Source organism: Miniopterus natalensis, chromosome X (assembly GCF_054644295.1).
Source record: "Miniopterus natalensis isolate mMinNat1 chromosome X, mMinNat1.hap1, whole genome shotgun sequence".
Classification (NCBI taxonomy): domain Eukaryota; kingdom Metazoa; phylum Chordata; class Mammalia; order Chiroptera; family Miniopteridae; genus Miniopterus; species Miniopterus natalensis.
The window spans coordinates 69,096,215-69,114,546 of record NC_142103.1 but is presented as its reverse complement, the minus strand read 5'-3'; the positions used below and the strand labels follow the sequence as shown (position 1 = coordinate 69,114,546).

At 43.7% G+C, this 18,332-nt stretch overlaps 3 protein-coding genes across 5 annotated transcripts in view; 1 reads left to right on the top strand and 2 right to left on the bottom strand.

Annotated features, from left to right (window-relative positions):
* F8 (coagulation factor VIII) overlaps nucleotides 1-18,332 on the top strand; it is a 156,844-nt gene that overhangs the window by 117,594 nt on the left and 20,918 nt on the right. For all 3 annotated transcript variants that reach the window (XM_087813524.1, XM_016216918.2, XM_016216917.2), the window contains one exon: nucleotides 1,153-1,308. In XM_087813524.1, the coding sequence (XP_087669650.1) occupies nucleotides 1,153-1,308 (156 nt within the window). The remainder of the gene's footprint in view (nucleotides 1-1,152; nucleotides 1,309-18,332) is intronic.
* F8A1 (coagulation factor VIII associated 1) lies at nucleotides 8,347-9,723 on the bottom strand. The gene has a single exon (XM_087829300.1). It carries the CDS (start codon nucleotides 9,584-9,586, stop codon nucleotides 8,438-8,440), a length of 1,149 nt encoding a protein of 382 aa, XP_087685426.1. The 5' UTR covers nucleotides 9,587-9,723; the 3' UTR covers nucleotides 8,347-8,437.
* Nucleotides 10,412-11,215, bottom strand: H2AB1 (H2A.B variant histone 1). Its single transcript, XM_016216919.2, has one exon. The coding sequence runs from the start codon at nucleotides 10,890-10,892 to the stop codon at nucleotides 10,509-10,511; it is 384 nt and encodes a 127-aa protein (XP_016072405.1). The 5' UTR covers nucleotides 10,893-11,215; the 3' UTR covers nucleotides 10,412-10,508.

The window sequence follows — 18,332 nt, the reverse complement described above, 5'->3', positions numbered from 1 at the left end:
GCATTTAACAAGTACAAAAAATATATTTTTTGAATGGATGGATGGATGGATGGATGGATGGATGGATGGATGGATGGAACTTACAGTCAACTAAAAGAGACAATCATTAAGCAAAAGAGTCATGATCAGTCCAATCTGAGTGTGCCAGACGTCTGTGAGAAGTTAAGTTTGACTTGCTTGTTAGGACAGTAACTGATGCCAGAATTCCTGTGGTTGATACTCCCTTTTAATGCTTGCATGGTCTATACCTCTTCTTTAAAAACCAACCATTCCCTACCACTCAGCCATTTTTCACTCATTCATTCCAAAATGAATTTTGCTAATTTGCTAATCATCAGTATTATACCAGATGCCATGTTAGGTGCTGGGAATAGAGAGAATATAAAAGCTAACATTTATTGTTTAGTATGTGTCAGGCGCTAAACTCAGCACATTACATGTATTAACTCTTTAATCCTTCTGGTAACCCTTTGAGATACACACCATTATTATCTCCACTTTTACAGATAAAAAAGTTGAGGCACAGTAAGGTTAGGCGACTCAAACAGGTTCACTGCCTTAAGAATTTCAGCCTAACAAGACTGAAAGGTAGATAAGCAAAGAAACCTTTATAATATGGTACAATAATTTGTTATAATGAAGTTATTATACAAAATGGAGTGGAAGCATAGAAGCAGCAGCACTAAATTTGTCTGGGGAAGATAGGAAAGGCTAACCAGAAATAGTTTCTGAACTAACACTTGAAAGAGGAGTAGCAGTTTAGCACTGATAGAAATGTTAGGATGGGGGCCGGTCTGAAGAGAGGGGAAGAAATTGGCTTTGGCTAGGCTGAGGTATGGGCAAAGCACTAGGTTATGTGGGTTCATATATGCAGTACAAAGGATGTGAGTAGAGGAAATGGGGGCTCAATTATTTCAAAGTGTTCCAGTTTTACATCAAGTAGGCTGGAAACTCAATAAGCACCTTTTCCTACTCATTCCTGTCGTATGCCCCACAGCTTCACATGCAACAATTTAACATTGGTTTCTGCTTCACCTGCACATCCAAGGTAATACTGGGCATATCTGTATCAATGTAGATTATGCTTAAGCCAATAATTAATTTCAAAAGGTGGTACATACATTTAAAATAAAGTGGTGTTTTAATTGACAGGTGGATCTATTGGCACCAATGATTATTCACGGCATCATGACCCAGGGTGCCCGTCAGAAGTTCTCCAGCCTCTACATCTCTCAGTTTATCATCATGTATAGTCTTGATGGGAAGAACTGGAAGAGTTATCAAGGGAATTCCACTGGGACCTTAATGGTATGTAATTAGTCCTTTCCAAAGAATGCATTAATCTTTTAAAGAGCTTTTGACATATTTCAGATATAGGACAAACACTCCTAGCATCTACAAACTTAACTCCAAAATAGAGTTTTCCATGTATGTGTAATAGGAGTGATTATGGATATATGGATGAAAAAGTTGGTAGTATCAAGGATTTCCTATATAATAGAAATGAAGAGATGCTCTATTGACAGAAATAAGTGATTCAGGACTGGATGGATTGATATAATTGTGAGTTTGCTTATAGATATTCTAAGTTTGAGGTGATAGTAGGGCAATCAGGTTAAATGTCCAACAGGCAGTAGATGAAAGGGGGCAAAACCATGAATGGAGGTAAAGATTTGTGTCTTCTACACAAAGGGATGGGTGAACCTGGGAAATAGTGAATTCTCTATGGGCCAGCTCAAGACCCTTAATTAAACAGGCTTAAAACCTTAGCAGCAGCATCTACTCTTCCCTCATTTTTACGCCCTCTAATAAATAGATCCACAAATCCAGTCAATTCTTTCTTTGTAATGCCTCTCACACCTCTTCTGTTTCATTTATACTGCTGTTACTGTAGCCCGGGGCCCCCACCACCTCACAATTGACCTACTATGTTACATTCCTACTAGTCTTTTCCTCTAGTCTCTTCTCTAATAAAGCTGCACATCATTTTAGGGATAATCATCTTACGATTCCCCTACCTAAAACCTTTCAATGTCTCCCTCTTGTCTTCAGAATAAATTTCAAAGTCTTCAAATGGCTCGGTGCAAGGTAACTTCTGTTTGCCCGTTTAGATCCATTTTCCTGCTTCCCCACCTTGCTCCCTGTTCTGTGAGCCTTACCTGTGTGATTACCTTAACAGGCTCCCTTATTCTCTGGCTTTTTATTGGGTTTCACTGGAAAGAAATCAGAGGAAGTGAGGAAAGTAAGATCAGGATGCTTATTCTCCTGGCTTCCTCCTTTTAAAGGATTTGGCTGTATGTCTACACTAAAGGCCACTGCTCCCCTCAAAGTGTTTTTCTCTACCTGTTCCTGTTATTATTGCTCAGTACCAAACCACCTCAAAACTTAGTGTCGGAAAAGCAACCATTTTGTTTTGTTCATGGATTCTGTGGGTCAGGACTTTGAACACAGCACAGAGGGATGGCCTGTCTCTGTTCCACAATATCTGGGGCCTCAGCTGGGAAGACTGGACAGCTGGGGACTGGGGTCATCTAAAAGTATCTTCACATGCATGTCTGGTGGTTAGTGCTAATAACCTAACTAGGACAGCATCTGAGGCTGCTGACTGAAGTAACTTTACATGGACTCTCCATGAGGCCTGGGCTTCTCACAGCATGACAATCTCCAGGTAGTTAGGCTTCTTATGTGACATCTTAGGGACTCTAAAGTGTGAGTGTTTCAGCTAACAAGGTGGAGACTACGTCACCTTTTCTGATCTACTCTTCTAATTCACATAACATCACTGCCAGAACATTCTGTTGGTTACAAGCAAGTCATACATTCACCCAGATTTAAGGGCATGGAACATAGGCCCCACTTCTCAATAGGAGGAATGTAAAGAATCTGTTGTCATTTTTGTGACCCACTACAAGAATCTACCTAATTCTCTCCTTTAGGATTCTGCTCCCTCTTTCATCTCTCCAGGCCTAGAAATGGTAATACCCTGCCCCCACCTTCCTATCTAGTACCTTTATTAAATTTTTCTCAAATTACCTTGAGTGTTACCTATTTCTTGTTGGAACCCTGTCTCATACAGTAATTGGTGCCAGATGTAGCCCCAGGAAACAGACCCTCAAAATGGAACTCTAGGATCATGTTGCTAGTATATTCAAGGAACATAGATATAATTTCCTTGCTTGGGGAGAAGGTTGAATGTTGAGTAATCTATGACATGTGGTGGCATCACAATTTCTCATATTATCACCAGTGATACTATGGGATGAATTACAGATGGTGAGAAAGACGTTGGGAGATTAAATTGACAGTGGCATTTAGTTGTGGCAACAACTGTAGTGCCACCTAGTTGTATAATGACTTGTATTTTTATTTATTTTTATTTATTTATTTTGTAATATATCTTTATTGATTTCAGAGAGAGGAAGGGAGAGGGAGAGAGAGTTGAAACATCAATGATTAGAGAGTCGTCATTGATCGGCTGCCTCCTGCATGCCCCCAACTGGGGATCAAGCCCGCAGCCCGGGCATATGCCCTGACTGGGAATCGAACCACGATCTCCTGGATCCTAAGTTGATGCTTGACCGCTAAGCCATGCCCGGCTGGGTGACCTGTCTCCTTTTTATGGCCCTTCTTTTTACAACATACATAGTGGAAAAAGAAAGTAAATGTTATGAATATATATAAAGAACATACGTGGATAATCAAGACACATCCTTGGAGCTCTGGAGGAGTCTTCCATATCCTGTGGCAGGCACTTGGACTTAAGACAAAGTCTAGGGGCTGGGCATATGAATTGTAGAGTTGCAGAGACAATTAAATGCTCAACCCCATGAGTTCTATTATGCTAGGGCAAGTGCACTGCTGGAAAAGAGGAGAACGCAGACCTGGGATGGATACATTTAAGTAGGCATGTATGAGGCTGAGAATTGCAAACCTCCAAATTCCCCTGAGCCTCCTTTGCCTAAGAAGGCAACATTTTCCAGTCTCTGAGGCAGTCATCCTTTCTCTGCATGAAAGTCTTTTAGTGACTACACCTGAAATAGTTAACTAGGGCCCTTGTTTGGCCACTACAAAACCCAAATGAATCATGGAAAAATGACAGATCATCACAAATTTGATCACGTGGTGATGACAAAAATTGCAATTCCAGATGTGGTATCTCCTCTAGAACAAATTAACACAGAACCAGGCACCTGATAGGGAACTATTGATCTGGAAAATGCTTTTTTTGTTATTTCCATTGATAAGCAAAATCAGAATATATTTGCATTTATGAAGTAGGAACTTTACTGTTCATGCCTCAGGGTGATGCCAGCTTTGTTCTTTGTCATAATATAAACCCAAGGGACTCCAAACATCTCGCAAAACACCATACCAGTCCATTACATTGATGACATGCTGACAGAACCTGGTAGACAGAAAATAGCAATCACCCTAAGTGTTTTTATAAGTAATATGTTAATATACATACACACAGACACACAGTCACTCATATAGATCATATATATATATATATAACAAATAAGCCCATTTTCCTAACTTTAATGGGAATGGATCCCATATTTCACTGTTTAATATAATAGTCACTGTTAGTTTCAAATGCATACCTTTTGTCATGTTTTTAAAGTTTCCTCCTGCCTGGCCGGGCATGGCTCAGCGGTTGAGCGTCGACCTAGGATCCAGGCGATAGGGGTTCGATTCCTGGTCAGGGCACATGCCCAGTTGCGGGCTCGATCAATGACTCTCTCATCATTGATGTTTCCATCTCTCTCCCTCTCCTTTCCTCTCTCGGAAATCAATAAAGATTTTTTTTTTTTAAAATAATAATAAAAGTTTCCTTCTATTCTTGCTCTACTTGGAATGGCTGCAGAATTTCATCAAATGCTTTTTGAGCATCTTTGATATGGTCACATTTCTTCTTTCCTACTGTGAAATTATACTTACATTCAATGGTGTGCTCGCAAATGTTTAACAACTGGCTCTAAGGCAAAATGCCGGGGGGGAGGGGGTGGTCTGTTGGGGGAAAGGCCTTATTTGGAGCATTTGCTGATTTCTATGATGTAAATAATCCCATCATACCAGGTTCCAAGCTGCTGGTGTAATATCACTGAATGCAGAATTTGGAACACATGAGCACAATTGGCTCTCACAAGCTAGCACTAGCGAGCTCCAGCACAGCACTGTACTGCATTCCTGGGAAAACTGCCCTCCATCGTAGTGTATTAATCATTGAAAACTTATCTGGATCCAATTTGCTAGCATCCTATTTAGAACTTTTCTATCTATACTAATCAATAAAATTGGTTTACCTTTTTTGGGGGCTCTATCAGATTTTGGCATGAGAGTTATACTAAACTTGAAAATAAAGTGGAAAAGCTTCCATTTTTTTTCCATTAAACTATTGCTCTAAAATAGTTTAATTAATGTAGTAATCATGTGCTTAATAAAAGTTAGATGGAAAAGCCACTTGAGCCTTGTGCCCTGTTTAGTGGTAGATACTTTACTGGCATTCTCATTTTGTTACCTGTAATTAATTGCTGTAAATGTGTGCATTGGAGTTCTATCTCCCTTCCCACACTATGTATCTATATCTACATACACACATTTATCTCTTTTCCCCTTTTATCAGTTAGTGAGAGTTTGTCTATTCTTTTGGATATTCAAAGAATCAACCCTTGGTCTTAAAATCGAACATAGGTTTTTAAGGTGTTTTGTAATTCATTAATTTCTGTTCAAAGTTTTAAAATTGTCTTTCATTTTCTTTTAGTTTATTTTTTGTTTCCTAGAATCTGCAGTTGAATTTGTTCAATGGTAATGATAGTTAACTACTCTCATAAGGATCATTTCTTTAAGTTATTAACTACAGTTGATCCTTAAACAACTCGGGGGTTTGGGGACCCATGGCGCATGCAGTTGAAAATCTGCTTATAATTTAAGGTAGCCCTCCACTAATGTGTATTCCCAATTGCCAGTTGACCTTTGAACAATGTGGGTTTGAATTGCATGGGTGAATTGAAAATATCCAAGTATAAGTGGACCAGCGCAGTTCAAGGGTCAACTGTACTATGTTCTAAGTTCTGGCAAAGGGGTGCACAAACTAGAACCCATGGATTTGGACTACAACCTGCCTTTGTATGGGCTGTGAGTTAAGAATGGTTTTTACATATTTAAAGTTCCAAAAACAAAGAACACTATGCTACAGAGACCATTTGTGGCCTGAAAATATTAAAGTATTTTTTATCTGGTCCTTTACAGAAAAAGTTTGAAGACTGGTGGTCTAGTCTAATGGCAGTAGAGATATCTAGACAATTAACATCAATCAGAACCCTTCCATCCCAGAACTTGTCTAATTTATAAATTTCAGTCTTAGTGATCTTTCTCCAGTGTGGTGCTTCTCAAATATTTTTATATCTTTATACCATTCACATACAAAATATTTTTCATAAGCAATACTTCTCATCATAGAAGTCCCTCATAATGAGGGGGAAGGGGAACCCCCAACACCCTTTAAAGATCAATGATTCACACCATTTTCAAGTTTATAATATTTTGAATGTTAATTTTGAATTGTCAATCAATGATGCAGATCTTTCCCTCTGGTTTTCAAGTTAAAAAGACTGACCATGTCCTTTAAAATATTTATTGGTCATGTTAGAAATCAGTGTTAATTTTTATATTAAGTTGATATGTAGCAAGAGAACTCTGTCAAAATCGCTGAAATCTGACTTTGGCCTAGCTATCAGTACTATGAAATTTCTGAGGGACATACATAAATGAGCCAATGACAATAGAAAACAACCTTTAATGTTTCCTTGTATGCCCAAAACTTACCTCTCTGGTGACCCTTCCCCCCACCTCCTCAATGCAAGGAGTTTAGATCAGAGGCCTAAGGAAGATTTTTCTTAAGCCCAAATCCAAACACTATCACCAGTCACATTACATAACTCAAGAATTCCTGTCATAAGACAGTAAGGCAGCCAGCCAGGCCTGCAGCCCAGGTTGAGAGGAGTAAAAAGCAAAAGCACAAAGGAGCACACACCCTTCCCATTTTTGCAATAAATTGGACTAAACTTTTGGGGCACCAAAAGACCCTTCCCGACAGCCAAGTGCGAGCACAGGAATGGTGGCTCAGTCTGTCTCAAATAGGTATATCCTGTAGCTCCTTACCTATCACTTCCACACTATTGAAAGAGCAGAAAAGAATACCTCAAAAGTCCCACCCATTTTGAGGCACTTAACTCATAATGCAACAAACCTCCACAACTGTCCCCCCAAAAAGTACAAAACAAAAATCTACCCCCAAACTGTGTCCTTAAATCTCACCCCAAAAGATTAGGGCTATATACAACTTCAGCCTACAAGATGAGAACAAGATTATACTCTGGAGTTCTTGTTATCACTGTCAAAACCGTTAAGATAATTGAATTTTTTTTAAAAATGGCTAAGTGGGTTTACATGTAATATTTGGACCAAAAAGCCTTGGAAATTCAGTGTTTTAAAATGGAACGCCATCGTGGTTTTGGGGAATGGCACTGGCTTGCATATATATGATCACATAACACGGAAGAACCATGCTGATTTTACATATTTAAGTTACAGAAAGATTACTACTACAAATAAAAATGGTCATATGTATTACTGATATCTCTCAGAACAGAACCATAAATGTGAATTCAATGCACATCTGACACATTTGGGTTGGACCCCACTCCCCTTCAGTCCACCCCCAGACCTTGCACTGAACACATTTGTATTGCAGCTATGAGTAATGACCACTTCATAAATACTCTCTGTAGATTCATTTTCTGGCATAGCCCACACACTAGACACACTGTTAACTTCAAGTGAAGGAATACACCTTGGAACTAAAAAGGTACTCTGCTTTCTGTCTCCTGAGAGGTAGATAAGTTATACCCATTTTATAGATGAACTAAATCTAAGCCACAAGTGAGGAGTATTGGAATGGCTTTATCATGGATTTAAGGCTGTAGCAATGATTGTACTAACTGAATGATTCCCAAGAATAAGTATGAGGCAGATAAAACAGAGGTGAAATTGGGTGATCGCATAGCCAGATATAGAAATACGCAAAGAAATTAGTCATGGTGCGAAATAAAATCCTGACAGTGAAATGCAGGGGGGGGGGGGGCAACTTGGGTGGAAGAGAAAAAGGATAAAAGGGGTTTCATTTTTATGTTGCCGTTTTGGGGAAGAGCCATGTGCTCTACTCTGATGGTATACTGTTTATTTCTCTGCTAGTATGGAAATACGTCTTTGGGATACGAGTAACTTTCAGTCAACTAAATTCCTGTGGTGGCAAGAGGAATAAGCTAACAAAGGTAGAACTGCTGTGATCAATATATTTTATTTCCTCCCAAATGGAAAGGCAGATTCGTAAAATCTGGTAACAGGCAAAAAGTCACTTGGTTAATGTGAGTCATCAGATCCCCTGTCCTGAGGGGGAGATGGTTTCTTGCAGAACGAGGTGAAGGAGGTGGTTCTGCTCAGCACTCAGCAGTGGCCACATCTCCACCTGCAGCGATTTGATGGCCTCCGTGTCCTTTTCATGGGTAGCCATGACCAAGGACTGGAGCAGCAGGAAGAGCTCTTCGGGAAGCTGGCCGCTGGTCTCCTGCCCGTGGCTGTCAAAAGCCTCCCAGGAGTACTTCTCCAAAGTGTGAGCATGCTCCGGGAGGAGCTTGGCGGGCGGTGGTTGCAGGAGCAGCAGCAGCAGCACACGGGACACTTCACAGCGGACCAGGACATCCGAGAAGGCGCCCAGTACTGCAGGAGAGGGTGCGGCCGCAGAGCCGGCATTCGGAGGAAGCAGCGAGGACTGCAGGGTGGGTGCCGCGCCGGATCCATGCTGGAGACCTAGCGGCTGCGACTGTACCTGCGACTGTGGCTGCAGCGGGAGGGGCGGCGGCTGGGGCTGCACCGGGTGGCTGCCGTGCTCCTGCGCCAGGCGCTGCATGCGCGTGAAGACCGCCAAGGCGCCATTGTAGTCGCGCGCCAGCAGCTGGCAGGAGGCGGCATCGCCGAGCGCCTGCAGCGCGGCCAGGGGCAGCTGTGCCAGCTGCAGCTGGGCGGCGCGCTGGAAGTGGCCGGCGGCGGCGGCCGGCTGACCCAGGTCGCGCAGGGCGGCGGCCAGCTCGAGGCAGAGGGCGGCGGCGGCGGCCGGCTGGCCCAACTCAAGGTGCAGGCGCACAGCGGCACCCAGGGCGCTGGCAGCAGCCTGCAGCGGCTCCCCGTAGGCGGCGGGGCAGACGAGTCGCTGGCGCGCGTCGAGCTCCTGCCGCAGGAAGAGGCGGGCGGCCTCGGTGAGCGCCAGGGCTTCCCCCGGCCCGTGGAACAGCGCCTGATGGCAGCGCGCAACCGCCAGCTGGCACCAGGCCGCGTATGGCAGGCACTCCTGAGCGCGCAGCTCGCGGCCCAGCTGACCGAACTGCTCGCCGGCCTCCGCCACGTTCGGCTTCCGCAGGAACCGCTTCTTCAGCTTGTTCGACACCTGACGGTACCTGGCCAGAAAGTCCCCAGTCTCGGGCCCCGGGCCCGCGCCGCCACCCAGGCCGCTGGAGGACGCCGCCATGTTACAAGCGCGAGCGCTTCCGGTCGCGCCTACGCACCCGGGTGGACGTGCGGGTGCAGGCGGCCGGCCGCAGCGTGTCTTGCGTCTTGCGTCCGGCTCAACCCAGCGGCTCGCGGCGCGGCCGGCACCTAAGCCCCGCGCCTCCTCGTTGCCCTGGTGATACGCAAAATATCCGCGTCCTGGGGCGGGGCCTGGACTGCTGCAAAGACCGTAAACAAATCCCGGATCCTCCGGCGGGGCGGGGCCAGGCGCTCTCTGCGGCTAGGTGACAGCTTGTTTACCCAGGTTGCTATGCCTCCAAGCATTTCTCAGGGAACAGGACCAAAACTAAACTTGTGATCCCTCTTGACCCTAATTTCGATGTTGCATCTTTCTTGCTCCCCCATCACACCTCAGTGTTCCCGTCAAACCCACTGCCCCATTTGGAGTCCATGCCAACCGCTCTGTCCACGCCTCCATTCTGCACCCGGGTTGGCATTGCACGGTCACCCTATCACGATGCCTTAGTCATGGCCTTGCACTCCACCCCAATGAACACCATCCTCCTGGGGACTTTGCGGGCCTCTGACTTGCTCAGAGGCAATGGGGGAGTCTTCCATACCCCAGCCTCAACCCCACCGCAGCCAGCCTGTCCCATCCTGGACCGCCCCCTGCACTGTCACCGGGAGAGGCTGCTCCTCTCTTGCCATCTCCGACTCAACCCCCGCCCCCGGGAAGACACCACCATCAGCCCCATCCCTCCAACGAGTTATGTCCCACAAACACCTCCCACACAGTGACTGAAGCAGGCACATGGGTTCCTTTCAACACTTTATTTTCAATGACTTTGCCCAAGGCACCAGGCAGGCTCAGGCTGCCTGGGCTGTGAGGGGGCCTGGCGTCCTAGGGTCGAGGCCCGGGGAACCCATGCCATGCTGGGCAGCTACTGCCAGCCCGGGGCCACTTGGGATATGGTGGTATTCCCAAAGAAGCCGCTGAGCAGTGCGTTGTTGTGGATCGCCATGTCCAGGAGCTCCGGAGTGATGCGCCTGCGGCCGATTTTCTGGGCCTCGTTGCCCGCCAGCTCCAGGACGGTGGTGGTCAGGTACTCGATGATGGCCGCCAGGTACACGGGTGCGCGTGAGCTGAAGCGCTGGGCATAGTGGCCTTCCCGCAGGAGGCGCTCCAGGTGGCTCACAGAAAAGGACAAGTCTGCTCTGGTAGACGGGCTGCGGCTGCGGTTGCGGTTGCGGTTGCTGTTGCTTGTGCGGCTGTGGTTCCGCCTCTGGTGATCGGAGGGCCCTTCACGGCTCCTTTGCCCAGACATGCTGGGCGTTAGGTGCACTTTCTCCAACCGGCCTAGCTCTGCAGTGCGGTCAGGTGCGGTCAGGTGCGGTCAGGTGCGGTCAGGTGCGGTCAGTTGCGATTCGCCAGTTGGTCTCAACCGCTCAAGATAGCCAGTACAGAGGCTCCCGCTCAGTGTTCTAACGACCACGGACCGGCCCCTCATTGGTCGAGGCACAGGCTCTGTGACCTACAAGTTCGGTGAGGTCACTGCTTTCCCATTGGCCCCGGCGGGCCTGGGCCTGCAAAGAAGGGGCGCTGGTGGCACCCTGCTCACCTTTGCTCACTGGACCCTCTCTTTGAGGGAGCTCCTACTTTCTACTAGACTGGAACGCTGTATAGAAAAAACAGCAACCATGTATGATCCAGTGGCACCAGGTATACACTCGTGGTGTTGGACGGCCATCGCAACTATCTGCTTGCAAAACGGTGGAACTACCCCCAAAATGAAACCCCTGTACCCTTCAGGCAGTCACTCCCTACTGTCCTCCTCCTATCCCCCACCCCCAACATCCCCTCTCCTCTTCCGATAGACCCCTGGCAACCATGAACCTGTTTCCTGTCCATAGAGGTTTGTCTATTCTGTAAACTTCCTAGAGAATGAATCATACAATAAATAGTTGGCCTTTTGTGTCCGGCTATTTTCACTAAGTATAATGTTCTCATTATGATTCATCCACTTAGTAGCATAATCAGCACTTCATTCCTTTTCATGGCTGAATAATATTCCGTTGTATGGCTAGACCACTTGTTGTGTATCTGTTCATCACTTGATGGATGTTTGGGTCATTTCCACTTTTCAGCTATTGTGAGTGGTGCTGCAATAAACATTCTTGTTCAGGGTTCCATTTGAACACTTGTTTTCAGTTCTTTGGAGTGTTTACCCATGAATAGAATTATGGGTTTATTTGGGGATTCTTAATTTTATTCCATTGATCTATGCATCTGTCCTTATACTGGCACTACATAGTTTTGATAACTGCAACTTTATACTGTTTCGAAATAGAGAAATGTGAGTACTCAAACTTTTTTCCTTTTTCAAGATTATTTTGACTATTCAAAGTCTCTTGAAATTCCATTTGAATTTAGGATTGGCTTTTACATTTCTGCAAAACAAATCATTGGGGTTGTGATTGCAATTGCATTGAATCTGTCGATAACTTTGGGTAGAATTACAATCTTAGCAATGTTAAGACTTCCAATTAATGAGTGCTGATATATTTCCATTTTTTTAGGTCATCTCTAATTTGTTTCAGCAATTCTTTATAGTTTTCAGTGCACAAGTCATGCACCTCCTTGGCTAAATTTATTCCTGCATATTTTATTTCTTTCGGTGCTATTTTAAATAGAATTGTAAATTTTATTTTGGATTTTTCATTGCTAGTTTATTGAAATACAACTGATTTTTGTATGTGGATCTTGTATTCTGCAACTTTATTGAATCCATTTATTAACTTTAATATTCTTTTGTAGATTCTATAGGGATGTCTAATACATAAAATGTCATCTGAAAATAGAGATAGTTTTACTTCTTCCTTTCCAATTTGGATGCCTTTTATTTTTCTACCTCATCATTCTGGCTAGGACTTCTATTACAACCTTGAATAGAAGGAGTGAAGGCAAGCATTGTTGTCTTGTTCTGTTAGGGGAAAAGTTTTCATCTTCCATCACTGAGTATGACATTAGCTTTAGGTATTTTTTTAAATGCCCTTTATTATGTTGAGGAAATTTATGTTGTTGGATTTCATTGAATGCTTTTTCTGCATCAGATGATTCTGGGGTGTTTTTTTTTGTTCACTAATGTGGTGTTGATTAATCAATTTTCTTTGTTGAACCATCATTGCATTCCTGTGATAATTCCCACCTGGACATGGAATATAATGTTTATAATATACTCCTGGATTCAGTTTGCTAAAATTTTTATGAGGATTTTTGCACCCATACTGATAAAGAATATTGGTCTGTAATTTTTTTCTTGTGGTATGTATGTCTGGATTTAATATCAAGGTAATGCTGGCCTTGTAGGATAAGTTGGGAAGTTTTCCTTCCTTTTCTATCTTTTGGAAGAGTTTGCAAAGGATTGGAATTAACCTTTGTTTAAACATTTTGTAGAGGAGAGATCCAAGATGGTGGCAGAGTAGGGGAAAGGTACACTCACTTCCTCCCAGGACCAAACTGGAATTAAAACTAGAATATAGAACAATCAACCTAAATAACCAACTGAAGACTAACTGAACAGAAGTCTTTTAACCAAGGATTTACAGAAGCCACATCATGACTGGTAGAAGTGCAGAGAGTTGAAAATAGCTGACCTTGCTCCCATGGGGCAGAGCTGAGAATCTGGAGGGATATCTCAGCTGCAAATTTTCTCCCTGAGTAGTAAGCTGTCTCAACCCCACACCAGGCTCCTCAGGCCACAGCACCAGAGCCAGGAAAAGAGCCCATGTACCATCTGGCTGTAAAAATCAGTGGGAATTCTGACTGCCTAGACATTATGGGAATCTGCTAGAGACACAGGCACCCTCTTAAAGGGCCAATGCACAAAATCACATTCACAGCCACACACCCTGGGCTTTCTTCCTAGAGTCACGTGGAGAGAGACTGGGGTTTGTGGCTCTAGGGAGAGAGCTGAAGGGATAGCTACCAGGATCCCTGTGCTGAGTCCCTCTCCTATACCATAGATGCCATCTTTCTTGGATGGAGTACTCTCGTCTTTGCAGCATCAGCCTGGGAGAATGCAATAGCCTCACCCTCTGGAATCACTGTCACCTTACCCTGCACAACTCATACCAGGATGAGGAATCAACTGCCTGGGCAAGGGTGTAGAGGTCCGGGAAGACTCAGGGAGTGTCAGTGACTGACTTTGGTGGCCCTAGGGCAAGGGCCACTCCTCCTGCCTTCCTCCAAGCCTGACTGATGCTCCCCCTTATGGGAGATCCACTGGCCCCACCTTCCCAACTCCCAGCAGCTCCACCCTGCTGAGCTTGAGCTCTTGGCAGAATCTAGGACACACTGAGTTGTGTGGCTCTAGAACAGGGACCATTTTCCCCTCACGCACCCAATTGGTGCAGAGCCCTCCCTTCACAGGACCAAATTTTGGTCTGTTTGGGCCTGATGAATTCTGCTAGCCTCACCCTGACAATTTTGTGAAACCCTGCCTTTCTACAAAGGTCTATGGGCACCCAGAGGATGGCAGCTAAACTTATTATACCCTGGGCCATTTGCTGAGGGGCCACAGACCTGGCACTGACATCAAGATTGAACTTGTATCAGTCTAGTGAACACCACTTGCCCCTACCTGGTGACTCACTGAGACCCTTTCTCATGCGGCTCAAGTAATGTTAGAGGTGCTTTCAGTGACTGAGCCAAACAGGCAGCGAGGAGGTAAAGGCAGGCAGAGGTGAATCTCAGATGCCTTGGAACTTCTGCTGACCAGCCCCCAAACTAGGTGCTGGTGGAAGTTGGCCTTGGTCCACAGCTTGGTCCTTCCCACATACACTAAGGCCCAACAGAGGCAGCCACAAACTAGTTCTAAGCAGGTTGCCCAAGGCCAGTCACAGGCAGCATCTGACATTGACCTGCATCGGAGTCCCTCCCAAGAAGCCCTAGAACAAATACACCCAGTGGCAAGCTTCAGACAATATCAGAACAAGATTAAATTAGCTTCACAAGTAGCACATTCAAAGGGAGATGTGCACCAGAGTCCCTCCCAAGAAGCCCTAGAACAAATACACCCAGTGGCAAGCTTCAGACAACATCAGAACAAGATTAAATTAGCTCCACAAGTAGCACATTCAAAGGGAGATGTTAACAGGCACCAGGCCCTGCTGAAGAAAATTCCATTTTGTGTGGCTAGTACCCACACAGCAGCACATACACTGTAGTCATGGTCAATCCCCAGTCTGCCAGCCTAAGGGTTGACCCTGCGCACAGACAGGACAACAGCAATCAAGATTCAATTACAACAAGAAGGCTCACAGAGTCCACAAAAGGGATATTCCTGTAGCACCTTGCTTGGGTGATCAGGCAGGCTGTGCTATTGAGCCTCATAGGACACTAACCACATAGGATCACCATAACAAGATAGGGAAGCACAACATATCTAACTAATACACAGAAACAAATACAGAGAGGCAGCTAAAAATAGGGAGACAAAGAAACATGCCCCAAATGAAAGAACAGAAGGAATCTCCAGAAAAAGAACTAAATGAAATGGAGGCAAGCAACCTATCAAATACAGAGTTCAAAACAATGGTTATAAGAATGCTCAGTGAGGACTTAAACAAAGAAATAGTAAGCATGAAAAAGGACATAGAAACTAAAAAAAAAAAAAAACCAGTCAGAAATGAAGAATACAATATCTGAAATGAAGAATACACTAGAACAAATAAACAGTAGGTTAGATGTAGCAGAGGATCAAATCAGTGATTTGGAAGACAAGATAGCAGAAACCACACAATAAGAGCAGCAAAAAGAAAAAAGAATTTTTTTATAATGAAAGTAATATTTATTGAACTCTCGCTACATACTGGGCAGTCCTGTTAGCAAGTTACATGTATTATTCATGTAATCTCTACAATAACTCTACAAGAAAGGGACTTTATTGAAATGAATAAAAGTACTTTTAATAATGCATGAGACAAATCATAGTGGGGTTTGAAAATCTATGTAACTAATAATGGATATAGAATTAAGTGAAAACATATTCATGGATATTTATAGCCTTATAGTCTGCCTAAGAAAGGGTAACAGTGCACAGCTGGGCATGGCTCAGCAGTTGAGTATTGACCTAGTAACCAGGAAGACTGAGGTTCGGTTCCCGGTCAGGACACATGTCCGGGTTGCGGGCTTGATCCCCAGTCAGGGGCGTGCAGGAGGCAGCCGATCAATGACTCTCATCATTGATGTTTCTATTGCTCTCTCTCTCTCCCTTCCCCTCTCTGAAATCAATAAAGTTATATTTAATAAATAAATAAATAAATAAATAAATAAATAAATAAATAAGAAAAGAAAGGGTAACAGTAATGGGTTCAACATCAAATTTATAAATTAGAATAAAAAAACAACAACACAGAATATACCTAAAAACATAAAATTAAATCTGTTTTAAATTATTTTTTGTGGAATAATAGACATCTTGTACAGGAAAAAAAAAAAACACCACAAAGCACAATCAACTCTTATAAATGTAAGAGGACGAAAACGACATTTACTTCAGCAATTTCATATAAGAGAAAATAAAAAACTACTATAAACTTTTGGATTTGAAAACTTATTTGAAATTATCCATTTAGACAAATTCCTAGAAAAACATTACTTTCTAAAATGGCCCAGGACATCAGTTAAACTTGAATATTTCTGGGAAGTTTATTTTTTAATAATTTTTTACTTTTCAATTTCAGTTGATATTATATTTGTTTCAGATGTACACTCCAGTGATTAGACAATACAAAACTTACTAAGTGATCATACTAATAAATCGCATACCCATTTGGCACCATACATAGTTATTTGAATATTATTGTCTATATTCCCTGGGCTGTACTTAACATCCTCATGGCTATTCTATAACTACCGATTTGGACTTCTATTTTTTAAATTTATCTTTATTGAAAGTATTAGAGGTGTCTCATTTTTTTCCCCCATTGACCCCCTCCATCTCACTCCAACCCCCTCCCCAGGTCATCACCACATTTTTGTCTGTGTCCATGGGTTATGCATATATGCATATAACTTCTTTGATTAATCTCTTCCCACCCCCCACCTCCCATCCCTCTTCCCTCTGAGGTACAACCATCTGTTGCATGCTTCAGTGTCTCTGGGTCTATTTTGCTTATCAGTTTCTTTTGTTCATTAGCTTCTTCTTAAAGAAGACCCTTCAACATTTCATGTAGTACTGGATTGGTGGTGATGAACTCCTTTAGCTTTTTCTTATCTGTGAAGCTCTTTATCTGACCTTCAGTTCTAAATGATAGCTTTGCTGGATAGAGTAATCTTGGTTGTAGGTTCTTGATCTTCATCACTTTGAGTATTTCTTGCCACTCCCTTCTTGCCTGCAAAGTTTTTGTTGAGAAATCAGTTGACAGTCATATGGGTACTCCCTTGTAGGTAACTAACTTCTTTTCTCTTGCTGCTTTTAAGATTTTTCTCTTTGTCTTTAACCTTTGGCATTTTAATTATGATGTGTTTCGGTGTGGGTCTCTTTGGGTTCCTCTTGTTTGGGACTCTCTGTGCTTCCTGGACTTGTAAGTCTATTTCTTTCACCAGGTAGAGGAATTTTTCTGTCATTTTTTCAAATAGGTTTTCAATTTCTTGCTCTCTTTCTTCTCCTTCTGTTACCCCTATAATGCGAATTTTGAGCCGTTTGAAGTTGCCCCAGAGACTCCTTACATTATCTTCATATTTCTGGATTCTTTTTTCTTTTTTCTCTTCTGATTGAGTGCTTTTTGCTTCCTCATATTCCAAATTGTTGATGTGATTCTTGGAATCCTCTACTCTACTGTTGATTCCCTGTAAATTATTCTTCCTTTCAGTTAGTATAGCCTTCCTTTCTGACTGGTTCTTTATTATGTCATTGATGATCTCACTAGTTTCCTCAAAAGCCTTACCAAGATCCTTGACATTCTCATTAAGTTCCTTGAGCATCCTTATAACCATTGCTTTGAACTCTGTATCTGTTAGCTTGCTTGGCTCCATTTATTTTAGTTCTTTTTCTGGAGATTTATCTGTTCTTTTCTTTGTGACATGTTTCTTTCCTCCACATTTTGGCTGCTTCCTGGTGTTTGTTTCTATTTATTAGGTAGAGCTGCTATGTCTCCTGGAATTTGTAGAGTGTCTTTGTGTAGTAGGTGTCCTGTAGGGCCCAGTGATTCAGCCTCCCCAGTCACCTGAGCTGGGCCTTCTAGGTGCTCCCTTTTGTGGGCTGTGTGCACTATCCTGTTGTAGTTAAACCTTGGTTGCTATTGGCATCACTTGGAGGAATTGATCCCCAGGCCGATCAGCTGTGAGGACCTGCTGCAACTATAGACAAAGAGCTTCTGTGCTGGGGACACCCCTAGGCAGCAGGATTTACTTCAGTAGGGCTTTGGTGTTCATTGAGTGTGCCCCTTGAGTGTGTCACTCATGAATGTGGTAGGGTTATAATCCAGTGTGGTCAAGTCTGACCACCAGTTGCACTGTCTCTGAGGCCTCCCAGGAGGTGCAAAGTCAGCTTCTGCCTATGCCTTGCCCAGGGCCACCCAGCATGAGCTATACAGCAATCCATAGATGGCTGCTACTTGTGCTGAGATTGGAGGTGTCCAGGAGAGGCCAAGCTATGAACCGATACAGGCTGCTGATAATGCCAGGCCTGGGTGCACTTACTGAGAGGTATTTGGCATGCTGAGGCCAGCTGCTGCTCTTTAGAGACATTTTAGGAAAGGCT